The sequence below is a fragment of the Syngnathoides biaculeatus genome, chromosome 6 (assembly GCF_019802595.1).
Source record: "Syngnathoides biaculeatus isolate LvHL_M chromosome 6, ASM1980259v1, whole genome shotgun sequence".
NCBI classification, from domain to species: Eukaryota; Metazoa; Chordata; class Actinopteri; order Syngnathiformes; family Syngnathidae; genus Syngnathoides; species Syngnathoides biaculeatus.
The window spans coordinates 2,855,358-2,870,047 of record NC_084645.1 but is presented as its reverse complement, the minus strand read 5'-3'; the positions used below and the strand labels follow the sequence as shown (position 1 = coordinate 2,870,047).

General features: G+C 42.3%; 1 protein-coding gene across 1 annotated transcript; it reads right to left on the bottom strand.

The window, feature by feature from the left end:
* Nucleotides 1-681: 681 nt before the first annotated feature.
* pdf (peptide deformylase, mitochondrial) lies at nt 682-14,207 on the bottom strand. The gene is given in 6 exon segments (XM_061822793.1): nt 682-3,170; nt 3,259-3,462; nt 3,465-3,500; nt 3,503-3,865; nt 4,074-4,120; nt 13,949-14,207. Coding segments are annotated over 4 exon segments (720 nt in total). The 5' UTR covers nt 3,825-3,865; nt 4,074-4,120; nt 13,949-14,207; the 3' UTR covers nt 682-3,012.
* Nucleotides 14,208-14,690: the final 483 nt, after the last annotated feature.

Here is a 14,690-nt window from a genome sequence, read left to right as displayed (position 1 = left end):
TCTTAGCTCTCTCTCTCTGTGTGTATATATATATATATATATATAAATAAAAAACACACACACACACAACCTCAGGGTTCTGCAGAATTCTCCAGTCACTTCTCCATTTCTTCTATTACCTGTGGCCCTTTGCTTTGTAATGCTAGTCACTCCTTGGCAACACAGTCGACTTAGCCATACAAGACTAGTTAGCAAGAGCCCTAACAAACTCCATTTTTGTACTAAGCGCTGAGCTCCTTAAAGGGTATGTAAAGTCTTCACTCTACTTTTTTGCTTGATTGGGTCTCTGTTTTATTCATTGTATGTTAGCCAGTTGACATTGATGAAGGTCTTGCTGTCCATGTGGTCAATGTAAAGTACCCCATCCAAGTGGTCCATCTCATGCTGCATGATTCGAGCTGGCCAACCACTGCTTTGCCAAGTTATATCTTGTCCCATTAGGGGTCGCCACAGTGTGTCTTCTTTTTCCATCTAACCCTTTCTCTTACATCTTCCTCTCTAACACCCACTGTCCTCATGTCTTCCCTCACTACTCCATCAATCTTTTCTTTGGGCTTCCTCTAGCTCTTTTGCCTGGCACTTCCATCCTCAGCACCCTTCTATATACTATATATACCTACAATATACTCGCTCTCTCGCCTATCGTCATGTCCAAACCATCGAAGTCTGCTCCCTCGAACCTTGTCTCCAAAACATCCAACTTTGGCTGTCCCTCTAATCAGCTCATTTCTAATCCTATCCAACCTGCTCACTCTGAGCGAGAACCTCAACATCTTCATTTCTTCCGCCTCCAGTTCTGCTTCCTGTTGTTTCTTTAGTGCCACAGTCTTGAATCCGTACATCATGGCTGGCCTCACCACTGTTTTACAAACGTTATCCTTCATCCTAGCAGAAACTCTTCTGTCACATAACACACCAGACACCTTTCGCCAGCTGTTCCAACCTGCTTGGACCCGTTTCTTCACTTGCTTACCACACTCACCATTGCTCTGGATTGTTGACCCTAAATATTTGAAGTTGTCCACCCTTGGTATCTCTTCTCCTTGTAGCCTGACTCTTCCCCCTCCACCCCTCTCATTCATGCATATATATTCCGTTTTGCTTCAGCTAATCGTCATTCCTCTCTTTTCCGGTGCATGCCTCCATCTTTCTAATTGTTCCTCCACCTGCTCTCTGCTTTCACTGCATATCACAACATCAATCTGCGAAGATCATGGTCCAAGGGGATTCCAGTCTATCCTCATCTGTCAGCCTATCCATTACCACAGCAAACAGGAAGGGGCTCAGAGCTGATCCCTGATGCAATCCCACCTTCACCTCTGTGTGCTCTCAAATAAATTAGACTGGACAGCTAATTTTATGCCAAACAGATATAAAATTCTCAACCACAATCAGTTCTCGGTTACAATCGGTTCCAGAAGGTGGTTCGAGAAGTGATTTGTTCGCAATCCGAATCGATATTTCCCAATACAATTAATGGAAAAAGAAATGTGTTCCATGCCTAAAAAAATAGGCTTTTAAAGTAATTTTTTTCACTTTTTCTGATAATAAACTGCATCGTAGAAACTACTATCTACATATATATACAACATACTTTATATAATGAAATATTTTAAGAAATGTATTTATTTTTTGCTTAAAATGTATTCTTTATTAGCAGAGTAGGCAAGGCTTGGAGTGCATTGCCGTATCTGAAGCGACTGGGCCCCCAGCCTTGTAAACATTTTTTATTACATTTACATTTATGAACAAAAGTGCAAAATAACTTTAAAAAGCAATTTAATAATGACAACTTTAATAATGACGGGAAAAAAAGCAAAAAAAAAAAAAACGTTTTTACAAAAAGAAACAAACAAAAACAACTCGTAACTCAAGTTAAAATCTTTGAAACAGAATGCAGAAATGCTAAAGGAACAGTGTATTATTAAAGTTCACAAGAAAAAAACAAAAATCAATGCAAAACTATCAAATATCTTCGGTGGGAGTGACTTGCCCCATGGAAGTTCTTTTCCCAAAGAACTTATCTTGTGTCACATCTTTGGAGCCATGATTGGGGGTGAATAGTCATCAACAGTAATAATAATAATAAAAAAAAACAGTAAACAGTGTAGCTACAGGGACATGTCTGCATACAGAGACTGCATTATAGACAATAAAGCGCGTCGTGTGTCAGCTGTTTGGGCCGCGCGTGTCATTTCCAGGTTTTTTCGGGGCTATCCAATTCACAATAACAAAGCGCGTCGTGGGTCAGCTGGTTGGGTCGCGCGCGTTATGTTACTTCAGTTTTTTTTTTTTTCGGGGGCATTCGATCATTGGATTTTCATCCGAAAACAGATGCATCTCGAAATTTTCATTCGAAAACCAATTTGTTCAAGAACAGAGTATTCACTGTACTAAATTGGGTAATGCAAGCTCTTCTTTCCATTCCAGCCATTCTTTGTTTTATGAAATGTAAAGCATTATTTTTTTCTCAATAAAACACAAAAACTGTAATGCAGTTTAAAATCAAACTAATGTTTGTAAGAAAATAGAACATTGGGGTCTAGATTTTTACCCCAAGATGTACTTTTCAAGTTGCCAGCCTCTCACGATCTACCATTGGGGGTGGGTTAGGGTGACCGTGACTGGAGAAAGCAAGAGACGGTAAATAGTTAATAAATAATAATAATAAATATATAGGACGCCAGCTTGCTAGAATGCGCCTTTATGTACGCATGATTGACGTATTGGCCACACCTGAATCAAGCAACTAGATTGATGATGGGCTCTTTTTTTTTTGCACGCCATCACGCAATTGACCAAAACTGCTTCGGCGATCGATGCATTGAGCACCCCTGTAGAGCCACCCCCAAATTCAATAATGACTCGTTTCAAGGCTTACTCTTCAGTCCAAGGAATAAGGAGTAGTAGTTACGTTTTGGAGAAAAGGCCCTTGTTTTATGCTTGTATCCAATATTTGTTTACATCAGAGATAAGACTCAAAACACTTTTTTGCTTGATTGGGTCTCTGTTTTATTCATTGTATGTTAGCCAGTTGACATTGATGAAGGTCTTGCTGTCCATGTGGTCAATGTAAAGTACCCCATCCAAGTGGTCCATCTCATGCTGCATGATTCGAGCTGGCCAACCACTGCTTTGCCAAGTTATATCTTCTCCTTTTTCATTCAGACCTGGGGGGATATACAAAAAAATGTTTCTCAGATTCACTAGATTATTCTTACTACAAAATTTAACTCATTTAGAACTTGAATGCTGTACCAGATACTTCCACAGATAGGTAACGTGGAACTGTAGCAGAAAAGCCAGAGATGCTCTCACAGGCCTCTTGAAAAAGCACTGTCTGCCAATCTAACACTCTTAGCTCTGGGTTGACAAATATTCTCAGTGGTTGAATGGTGAGTCCATGAACTTTCCTAGATATAGATGAATGCTCAGCCAACATCTTCTGAGGATACTCTAGGCCAGGATTCGAAGTGGCACCCCAATCTGAGGAGCACTAATCCAACACACTCAAATTTACGCATGACTTTGACCATAGTGTTTATTACCTTCTGGACCTCAGGCCCTTTAATAGCTGCAGGGTCAACTGCTACAGCTCTTGATCGCAGCACTGGGTCCCCTACCTGACACACGTGATTGAACGGAGGACTGGGAGGAGATAGAATCTTTTGCTTAATGTACTTAAAGTAGGAACGTACCTTGATGTTGGTGGAGTAAGTGTTTGCAACAAATATATGTGAATTTGATGGAAAATGAGTGGAAAGAGGTGCACAAAGTCTCAAACCCAAGTGAGACAGATGAAGTACTGAAGAACATCGGGCCATAGTGGGGCCAGACCCAGGAAGTCAGGAAAAGATGCCTAATTCTGCAAGAATATGATACAGAAGAATTGATTTAGAAACATGTACTCTGAACTACTCACACCTATTTTATCAGTTCATGTATGGCCAAGTAAAAAACGTTAGAGCTCAAAATTGCTGAACATCTCTTCCAAGGTGGACCCCGTAATTCATGTGTGATAGGGGACCGCTTTGTAAAGTCTAATCTCCTAACGTTATTCCACGTTTTCTTACCCTTTGATGAAATACAACACAAGGCAAGGAGAGATGAAGGGTGCCTCCTTTTGAATGTGAAAAAAGCAGCAAATGAATTAAACTCCATTGTTCTGACATGATGTTATGGCGCGACGGTGAGTAATTCTGACCCAAGTCTCTAGCTTGCGAAATTTACCTGCAAAATATTAACAAATATAAAATGAATGGTTAGGTTATCTTTTAATATATTTCAGATTCTACACATTTTGTATTCCAGAATGATTAAACAAGGAACAAAAGGAATTTATTACTATTTTAGTTATCATGATAAAAGTATATGATTACTTCTATAGTTGCTGTAAGGATTGTTTTATCATGCGTTTGTTTCTGTTAGTCTTAGTCTGAATCATTCTCTTTGTGAGCTGCGTGCGTATCTTGAAGTGTGACCCAGTGACACCTGGGAGGCGATGCCCCCCCTGCCGACCTCAAGCTGATACTCCTGAACACTAGGAAGCGTTGTCTCCATCCTGGTCTCACCATGTTTCCCTTCTGATCTTAAGCAGATACTCCTCAACGATGGGAGGAGATAACGCCCTTCTACCGCAAGAGGATACCCCCAAATGCCATGGTTTTTCTCTTGTGGGTTTACCAGGACACTCTTGCAGCCTTGAAGAAACATGTACCTTTGTGTTTATGTGCTGTTGGTGTAGCCATCTGTCAGCATTTTCACGGTGTAACCACGTAACCCTTTGACCTAAGAATGCAATAAAAAAAAGAGCAGACAGGGACTACCACTCTGGCAGTCTGAGAAGCGCACTCACACATGGTGTCTTCCATCTGTCCCTCGCGAGAAAGACAATCTTGGTTGGTTTGAGTTCACTCTCTACAATCCTCAGGCTTGTCTTAGCTCTCTCTCTGTGTATATATATATATATATATATATAATATATATATATAATATATATATATATAAACACACACACACACACACACACACACACACACACAACCTCAGGGTTCTGCAGAATTCTCCAGTCACTTCTCCATTTCTTCTATTACCTGTGGCCCTTTGCTTTGTAATGCTAGTCACTCCTTGGCAACACAGTCGACTTAGCCATACAAGACTAGTTAGCAAGAGCCCTAACAAACTCCATTTTTGTACTAAGCGCTGAGCTCCTTAAAGGGTATGTAAAGTCTTCAATGCACCTTTTGCTTATATTATACTGTTTTTTATGCTGAATTTGAATCTGAAATCCGTAAGTAAGGCAAAGTTTTTATTTTTAGATTATGGTCAAAAATTGATCGCACAATCCTGGATTGGCCGGAAAAACACAAAAACAGAGCGGGAAAAACCCGAAAAGGGACGTGACGTCAGAACTTAAACTTCATGTCGGCCATGGACCCCATTGTAAGAACGCCGATGAATTTTCCTATAATTTGAGCGATGAACATGATTCTGAAGGGTCCCACGAAGACAGTGAAAAATACAAGCTTTATAAAGGAATTAAAGGTTATCAATTTGAGCCAGTTAGACAGCACACATGTTCCAATACAAACGAAATAGCTGGTGATGAAGGTGCTGAGCGAGTAGTCAGACGCAGGGAAGAAGACATGCCTCCTTTTGGAAACAAAGACTGGTAAGCATTTGTGAAGTTGTTGTTTTGTTTATTTACTCCTAAACTGATAAATAGTAAAGGTTTCAATATCCTGAATGTATATACAAAGTTTTAACTTGTTTTAAAATTATGCCAACGCTGTGTAAATAGGTAAGCAACAACCCGACAACCGCGACAACTATTTTGTGTGTACAAGGCTTGTTTATTATTGCATCACAACACACAGAAGTTGATAATGTAGTCCACAGTCTAAGTTGGTAATTTTCACAAATAACGATTTTATTGAACGAAATCTGTTTAAAATGTTCTCACGTTAATTTAACAATGGACTGATACAAAGTACGCATCACTGCAGTCGCTGCAGCGATCCATCTGACAATCTCCCTCTCCATTCATCCCCCACTTGTGAACAAGACCCCCCCCCAGATACTTGATCTCATCCCTGAACCAGAGAGGGAACACCACCCTTTTCCGACTGAGGACCATGGTCTCAAATTTGGAGGTGCTGATTCTTATCCCACCCGCTTCACACTCGGCAGTGACCAGCTCCAGCGAGAGTTGGAGATCACGGCTTGATAAAGCCAACAGAACCGAGTCATCTGTTAAGGGAAGAGATGCGATGCTGAGGCCACCAAAACCGGACACACTCTATGCCTCGGCTGCCCATGCCTCGACGTATTGGCCACACCTGAATCAAGCGACGAGGTGGATGATAGTCTTACGTCTTTTTTTTTTTTTTTGGTGTACGCCGTCACACTGCCTCGCGATCGACGCAATGAGCACCCCTGGTGTAACTGAATTTCCTTTGACATTATGTTGATCGACGTAAATACGCTCGCAGTACGTGAAGCAGCTCTTAACATGCGCTTTCGGCCTAACTTCCATCCATGCTAAGTACGATTAACTTGCATTTCCTGTTTCTGGGTGAATACTGGTTATTTTGGAGCAAGCTTGTTTAGTTAACGTTTACGAAATAAACACATAAATCAATGTCAAGAGTACACAAAATAAGCGACGTTTTTCAATATCTATTTTTTTCTACTTGTAACAAATTTTATGCGCGTGATTTTTCATGCTCGACGGTACAGATTTGCGAGCGCAGTCAATGTCCCCCGCCTCCTCTGGGACGTGAGCAAAGTTCTTTTGGAAGTGGGAGTTGAAATTCCTTCTGAATGGAATGAGGGGAATCTGCCAGCAGAACCTCACAAGACGTTTGAGGCTGCCACTTCGGACTGGCATCTTCCCCCACCATCGGAGCCAACTCACCACCTGGTGGTGATCAGTTGGCAGCTCCGCACCTCTCTTCACCCGAGTGTCCAAGACATGCGATCGCAAGTCAGATGACACGACCACAAAGTCAATCATCGAACTGCGATCTAGGGTGTCCTGGTGGCATGTGGACACCCTTATGCCTGAACATGGTGTTCGTTATGGACAATCCGTGATGAGCACAGAATTACAGTAACAGAAGACCACTTGAGTTCTGATCGGGGGGGCTGTTCTCCCCAATCACTCCCTTGCAGGTCTCACTGTCAATGCCCACATGGGGATTGAAGACCCCAGCAGAATTATGGAGTCCGCAGGGGGAGTAAGTAAGTCTACCCACACCTGCTTGGCGTCTCTCACCGTGGGCAACTCCAGAGTGGAATAGAGTCCAACCCCTCTAGAGAGGAGTGGTGCCAGAGTCCAAGCGGTCCGTAGAAGCGAGTCAGATGATCTAGTCGGAACTTCTCGACCTCACGCACCAACTCGGGCTTCTTCCCTGCCAAAGAGGTGACAATCCATGTCGCTACAGCTAGTTTCTGTAGGCAGGGATCGGATCGCCAAGGTCCCCGCTTTTGGCCACTATCCACCTCACATTGCACCCGACCCCTATAGTCCCTCTCACAGGTGGTGAGCCTAGGGGAACGGGGACCCATGTTACACTTTTGGGCTGTGCCCGGCTGAGCTCCATGGGTGCAGGCCTGGCTACCAGGTGCTTACCTTCGAGCCCCACCTCCAGGCCTGGCTTCAGAGGGGGCCCCAGTGACCCGCTCCCGATCAATGCATATCAAAACTAGCAGGCATTCAAACGAAGTTTTTCACCCCTTCCAATTAAGTCATTAAATTCATGATCAGCGGACCTATTTTCTGCCTTGCACTTTTGTTGGGACACACCCTCAAACTCGACTGGTCCAATCAGTATTAGTAACAAATTAATCCCTCTTCTTCGCGGATCACCTATTGGGGCTTCAGTGCATTGTGGATCCCCACCCCCCAAAAGCCATATCACTACGTACTAATGCGCTATCCCCGGCGGAACGACCTGGACCAAGAAGCAATAAATAAATAAAACACCTGCATACATTAGTACAGTACTGTAGTGGGAAGCTGCCTTGATAGGGTATAATGCGGCATCCACAGCAGGACGATAAGGAGCTAAGAAGCAAAAAAGAAAAACAAAAAGCCATTTACCCCGGCTTCACGGTTTTTCATATTTCACGGGTGGGTTTGGTACGAATTAACTGCAAAAAACAAGGTATTACTGTATATAGTGAAGACGATCACACGATTCATCACTTTAAACTACACCCTTTGCACAATTGTCATTACACTGGTCTATCATGGTGAATCACAAAGGGGAAAGGGCTCTATCTCGAATCTTAATATAATGTGAGGCGTTGACACACTATATGCTCTAAATGCTGGAAGACTGCATCATTGCGCAACTGTGACTCATAAAAAAATAGTTTCCTATTAATTGAATGTCTCTGATTCCTTTCAGTATTCAACATGAATGTCCTCAGAGTGTGGCACCAACTTCTTTCGACTTGTCCCATTTGGGGTCGTCACAGTGCATAATCTTTTTCCATGTAAGCCTATCTTCCTGCATCTTCCACTCTAACTGCAACTCCCTTCATGTCTTCCCTCACAAAATCATCAACCTTCTCTTTGGTATTCCTCTTGCTCTTTCGACTGGGGGCTACATCCCTTCTTCCAATATACTCACTCTCTCGCTTCTGGAGATGACCAAACCATCAAATTCTGCTCTCTTGAACCTTGTCTCCAAAACATCCAATTTTCACTGTCCCTCTAATGAGCTAATTTCTCGTCCTATCCAACCTGCTCACTCTTAGAAAGATCCTCATCTTCATTTCTGCCACCTCTCGCTCTGCTTCCTGTCGTCTCTTCAGGGCCACCGTCTCAAATCCATCACTGGTTTTATGAACTTTTGCCCTTCATTCTCACAGAGAATCGTCTGTCACAAAACACACCGAACATCTTCTGCCAGCTGTTCCAACCCACTTTAACACGTTTCTTTACTTCCTTACCACACTCACCATTGCTCTGGATTGTTGACCCCATGTATTTGAAGTCGTCCACCCTCGCTATCTCTTTTTCCCTGGAACCCAACTGTTTCCCCTCCACTCCTCTCATTCACACACACATATATTTGGTTTTACTTTGAATAATCTTTATTCCTCTCCTTTCTTGTGCATGCCTCCATCCTACAGTCGCCTCTCCCACTACCTTACAGTCAGGAACTTCCTTCAGATTACATCGTTTGCACAAAATGTAATCCACCTGCGTGCTTCTACCTCCCTTTTTTTATGTCACTCTATGTTCCTGCCCCTTCTGGAAAAAGGTGTTCACCACTCCCAAGTCCATCCTTTTTGCAAAGTCCACCACTCTCTGTCCCTCAAAGTTCCTTTCCTGGATGCCGTACTTACCTATGACTTCATCGCCCCCGTTTCGTTCACCAACATGTCCAGTACAATCTGCACCAATCACAACTCTCTCTCTGTCTGGTATGCTCAGAACGATTTCATCTAGTTCCTTCCAGAATTTCTCTTTCAACTCCAGGTCACATCCTACTTGTGGAGTATAGCCTCTAATCACATTATACATAAAATCCTCAATTTAAAATTTTAACTTCATCACTCGATCTGGTACAGTTTTCACCTTCAAGAAATTCTTAGCCAGCTCTTTCTTTAAAATAACCCCTACTCCAGTTTTCTTCACACCTACTCCATGGTAAAATAATTTAAACCCTAAACCTAAACGTCTAGCCTTACTACCTTTCCACCTGTTCTCTTGGATGCACAAAATATGAACCTTTTCCCGAATCATCATGTCAACCAACAATTCAGCTTTTCCCGTCATAGTCCCACACTCAGTTGTAGGGTCTGTGGATTCCTCTTCTTCTTCTGCCAATGAATTTGCTTTCCCCCTTTTCCATGTCTTCAACCGATAGTAGCTGAATTTCCACCAACGCCCTGCAGATTAACGGTGCCAGGGGTGAGCGTTGTTCACCCGGGCCACGACCGATCCAGTATGGTATTCTTTAGATGAACGCTCATATTTGTTTGGCAAAGTTTTTAGCCAGTTGTCCTCCCTGACACAACCCTCAACATTTATCCAGGCTTGGGACCGGCCTACAGATTGTACTGTCTTGTGACCCCATAGGGTTACACCAACTGCCAAATTCCTTGTGTTGTTCCATAGTTCGCCATTCAATCTGATTCTAATTCTGATTTTACCTTGGTGCAGACAGGAAGAGAAATTGTGTAGATGGAAAGAATACTTTGAGGAGATGATAAAGGAAAAAATAGAGAGAAAGAAGAGTAGAAGAGGCAAGTGTGGTGGACCAGAAAGTGCTAATGATTAGTCAAGTGGAAGTTAGAAGGGCACTCAAGAGGATGAAAAGTTTTTGACAAACTTGTTCAACAGAAATCTAGTGGGTGATGATATACCTGAGGAATGGGGAAAAGCATGCTACAGACCATTTTTCAGAACAAAGGCGATGTGGACAGCTGTGAAAACTGTAGAGGAATAAAATTGATTAGCCACACAGTTATGGGAAAGATAGTGGGGCTAGACTGAGGATAGAGGGGAATATTTGCAAGCTACGGTATGGTTTCCTCCCTAGACAGAGACAGATGCATTATTTACCTTAAAGCTCAAGTGTCGTCAAACGAATGATTTTTGATATATTATTAATGAAAAACCCACAGCCAATATGGTCCCATGTGTTTTTTTCCCCACCACAAAACATGATTTTGATGTATACAGCTTTTTGTAACTCCCGCCATGAAAATCATCACAGGAATTTGTTGTCGAGAAGAAGCAGGAAGTGACGTAAAGGACAGTAGCGCCCCCTCGTGGACTCGTTTGTTTCCATTAGTTTTACCTCCGCGAAGGTAGCTCGTTGTTCCTTCGTGTTAGCCAAAATGTCAGCTCATTGCATTGCTGGACATTTGTTGAACACTCGGGAGAATGGAATTACCCTTCATAAGTTTGAAAGAGACCCTGTTCGTTGTGAAAAATGGATTGCACGAGTGCAGAGGACGAGAGCTTCGTGGGTTCCAAATAACAGGTAGGTGTGTATACAACTACTAAAAAAATAAAAAATAAAAAAAAGTTTGGGGCGGACCACGTCATCGGTCTCTCTCATAACGTAGCAAAAGATCGGCGTATGAAATGTGTTGATGTGCGCATACAGCTACTAAAAAAAACAATAGTTTGGGGCGGACCACGTAATCAGTCTCTCTCATTACGTAACAAAAGATCCGCGTATGAAATGTGTCGATGTGCGCGTCCACTCAGCCTGCAACTTAGCTCGGCTCCACCCCCTCCTTATATAGCACGGTGGGCCGAAACTCAGCTACAGCGGCTGAGGCGCTGCGTTCGGCAGTCACATCTTCCGCGAAGGCTGCGCGTAGGGCTTTGCGACGGGGGCGGCTCTGAAGAACCCAGGCGAGAATGCGTTACTCAGTCATGTGCGAGCATGAAGCACGCCGGCTCGACCTTGAACATAAAGCGGCACCGCTCGGCTCCGTCATAAGCTGCACCGGCCGGCTGCGATGAGCCACGATGGCTCATCTCCGCCGTGGAAGTGGATCGGACGGGATGCGGTTTGGCCGTGATGGCATATCATCTGAATATGGCTTGAAACAATAGTTTAATATTGCCCTGAGGGCTCGAAACAATAGTGTAATATTGCCCCGGTAACTTCACTCGGTTGTGTGGTATTGTCCTTTTCGAAAAGAGCTTCCGTGTCAGAAGGGGCGTTGGAAAAATCCAAATATGTCTGTTTTTTGGCTTCCATAGTAGCGGGCACTGCGTGTTTTCAACGACGGAAGTGACGATGACGTCAAGGACAGATGACGCGATGGTGGTGACCACTTGGATGTCGAGGGATACTCAATTGCCAAATATTATGGCCCACGAGGTAATTTAAAATTAATATTAGAGCTGGCCAGCTGGTATTACACACTTGTTTGGTTTCATATTCAAATGTGGAATTTGTTCCAACCTTGGCCCGCGGCTTTGTTCAATTTAAAATTTTTGCCCTCTGTGAATTTGAGTTTGACACCCCTGATCTAAGTCTATCTCCTGCATCTTCCCCTCTAACACCAACTGCCCTCATGTCTTCCCTCACAACATCCATCAACCTTCTCTTTGGTCTTCCTCTCACTCTTTTGCCTGGTAGCACCATCCTCAGGACTCTTCTACCAATATACTCTCTCTCTCGGTTCTGGACATGTCCAAACCATCGATGTCTGCTATCTCGAACCTTGTCTCCAAGGCATTCAACTTTGGCTATCCCTCTAATGAGCTCATTTTGAATCCTATCCAACCTGCTCACTCCTAGTGAGAACCTCAACATCTTCATTTCTGCCACCTCCATTTCTGCTTCCTGTTGTCTCTTCAGTGCTACAGTCTGGTCTTTTGCATGACACTTAGCGTCTTCCTCTCTGTAAACCCCGTTGGTTGTCTGTTGCCGTCAAGTATTGCAGGTAATATCCTTTCAAAAATAAAAAATACTTATGGTCAACACTCCAGAGCAATGAAGAGTGTGGTAAGGAAATGAAGAAACAAGTCCAAGCAGGTTTGAGCATCTGGCAGGTATCAGGTGTTTTATGTGACAGAACAGTCTCTGCTAGGATGAAGGGCAACATTTAATATACAGTGGTGAGCCAGCCACAAAGTATGAATTAGAGACAGTGGCACTGAAGAGACAACAGAAAACAGAGATGGAAGTGGCGGAAATCAAGATGTTGCTGTCTGAGTGACCAGGTTGAATTGAGCGACATTAGACGGAGACCCCAAGCTCGATGCTTTGGAGACAAAGTTTGCGAGAGCACTTTGATGCTTTGACATATCCAGAGGAAACATAGTAAGTATATTGGTAGAAGGATGATGAGGATGAAGTTCCAAGGCAAGAGAGCGAGAGGAAGACTTTAGAGAAGGTTCATAGAGGGAAGATATGCGGGAAAGGATGAAGGATATAGGCTTACTTCGGAAAAGGATGACACGCTGTGCCAATCCCTAACAGGACAAGGAAAAGAAGCCTGCATTAAAAAAAATATATCACTAATACATATTTTGATCAATGATTCGGTATCAGCTATGTTTTTTTGTGTTTGCTTTCACTATTTGCACCGTACAGTTCTCAGGTTTAATTTTGTGGTTCAGAGATCTTCGCAATAAATGTTCTCAATAATTGACACATATTTGTTTTTGGTATTTTTTACAAATCAATTTAGGTTTGCTTAGAGGCTATATAACATCACTTTTTTATGATTAAATGTATTTTGCAATAATCTCATCATAAATTAATACCACCGATATACCTTGATAAGAAATTGTCCCCTCTCGTTAATGTAAATGATGAAACGAGATTTTCTCCCTCCCATCTGTATTGCTGCAGCAAAACACAGCACATTTACCATTTTTTGACATTGCCTATGAAATGTATCTTCTAATACACAATAAGAACCACAAGGTGTCTAGTCGACGTCAAACATGGCGGCAGTGAGGCAGATCAGCATGAAGTCATTGGACAACTGTCTATAACAATCATTGCTTGAGTATATAGCATTATCCAATAGTAACTGGATACGTTTTAAAATCTTGCGTGAGCATTTGATACTTACAAGACATCAATTTGTCAGTTTCCATACATAACAATGTGATCCGTCTCAGCCTCTCGCTCTCGTTTTTTTTTTTTTTTAACTTCCAGTCAAAGTCATTTGGAAAATGTTAAGGCATTCATTCATTAAAAAGAAGGAAATGGTGGAAAATGGTACTTGAAAACAGTACAACCAGGATCCCTGAAATACAAACCTTGGAGGAAGTTCCTCTTCAATGGGAGACCTTGACTGAGATCGAGCACAACGTTTTGTTTAAATCAATGCATACCTTTTCGTTTTGCTATCTGTCAAGAGAAGTAACGAATCGAACAAGTTCCGGGTTCAACATCGACCTAATCCTTTTCAATCGGAGCAACGCAGTGAGTTAAACGGTTTAATTTACCTTGACATATAGGGAAGTGACACGACCATACAGATATGTGAAGAAATAGATTCACCCCTGCAATGTCACAACACTGCGAGAAGCAAGCTGCCCCTTCTTTTGTTAATTCTTGGCATTACGCTAATAAGTCGCCAACTTGCGGTGAAAGCCACCTTCAAAATAAAAATTTATATTAGAATCGTCCATCCATTATAGGAGCCCCTTATCCTCACAAGGGTCGCAGGAGTGCCTGAGCCTATCCCAGCTATCTTCAGGAAGGAGGGATTGTACCAATGAGATGGAATAAAAGTAGACTACTCACATTCCCATTTAATATGTTAATTCGGCTTCAATTTCCAGTCAGGAAAAAACATTGCCTTGAGTAGTATTTTACTTGAAACATAACATCCTTTGACATCCTTATAATTGTACATTGTGAAACATAATAACATAGAATTTAATTGGAATAGGTTTAGCTTTTTTGGTGTCAATATGGTTAATTGTTGTTGCACAGTTGAATGTCAAAACTGTGCAGGCACTTGCAAAGAAGTAACTTCACCGTGTTTTTCAGTTATACCTTCAGAATTAATCATAATAATTATGAATGTGGAAAATATATCATTATAGTGCAGATTAATCTGTTTGGAGTATTACATCTAAGTGTATAGGCTTTTTCCATCACTGATAATATATTTCAGTATCACAGGCGTAAGTCACAGTTTCATCACAATTATTTTGTATCACAGTCACTGATATTTCAGTA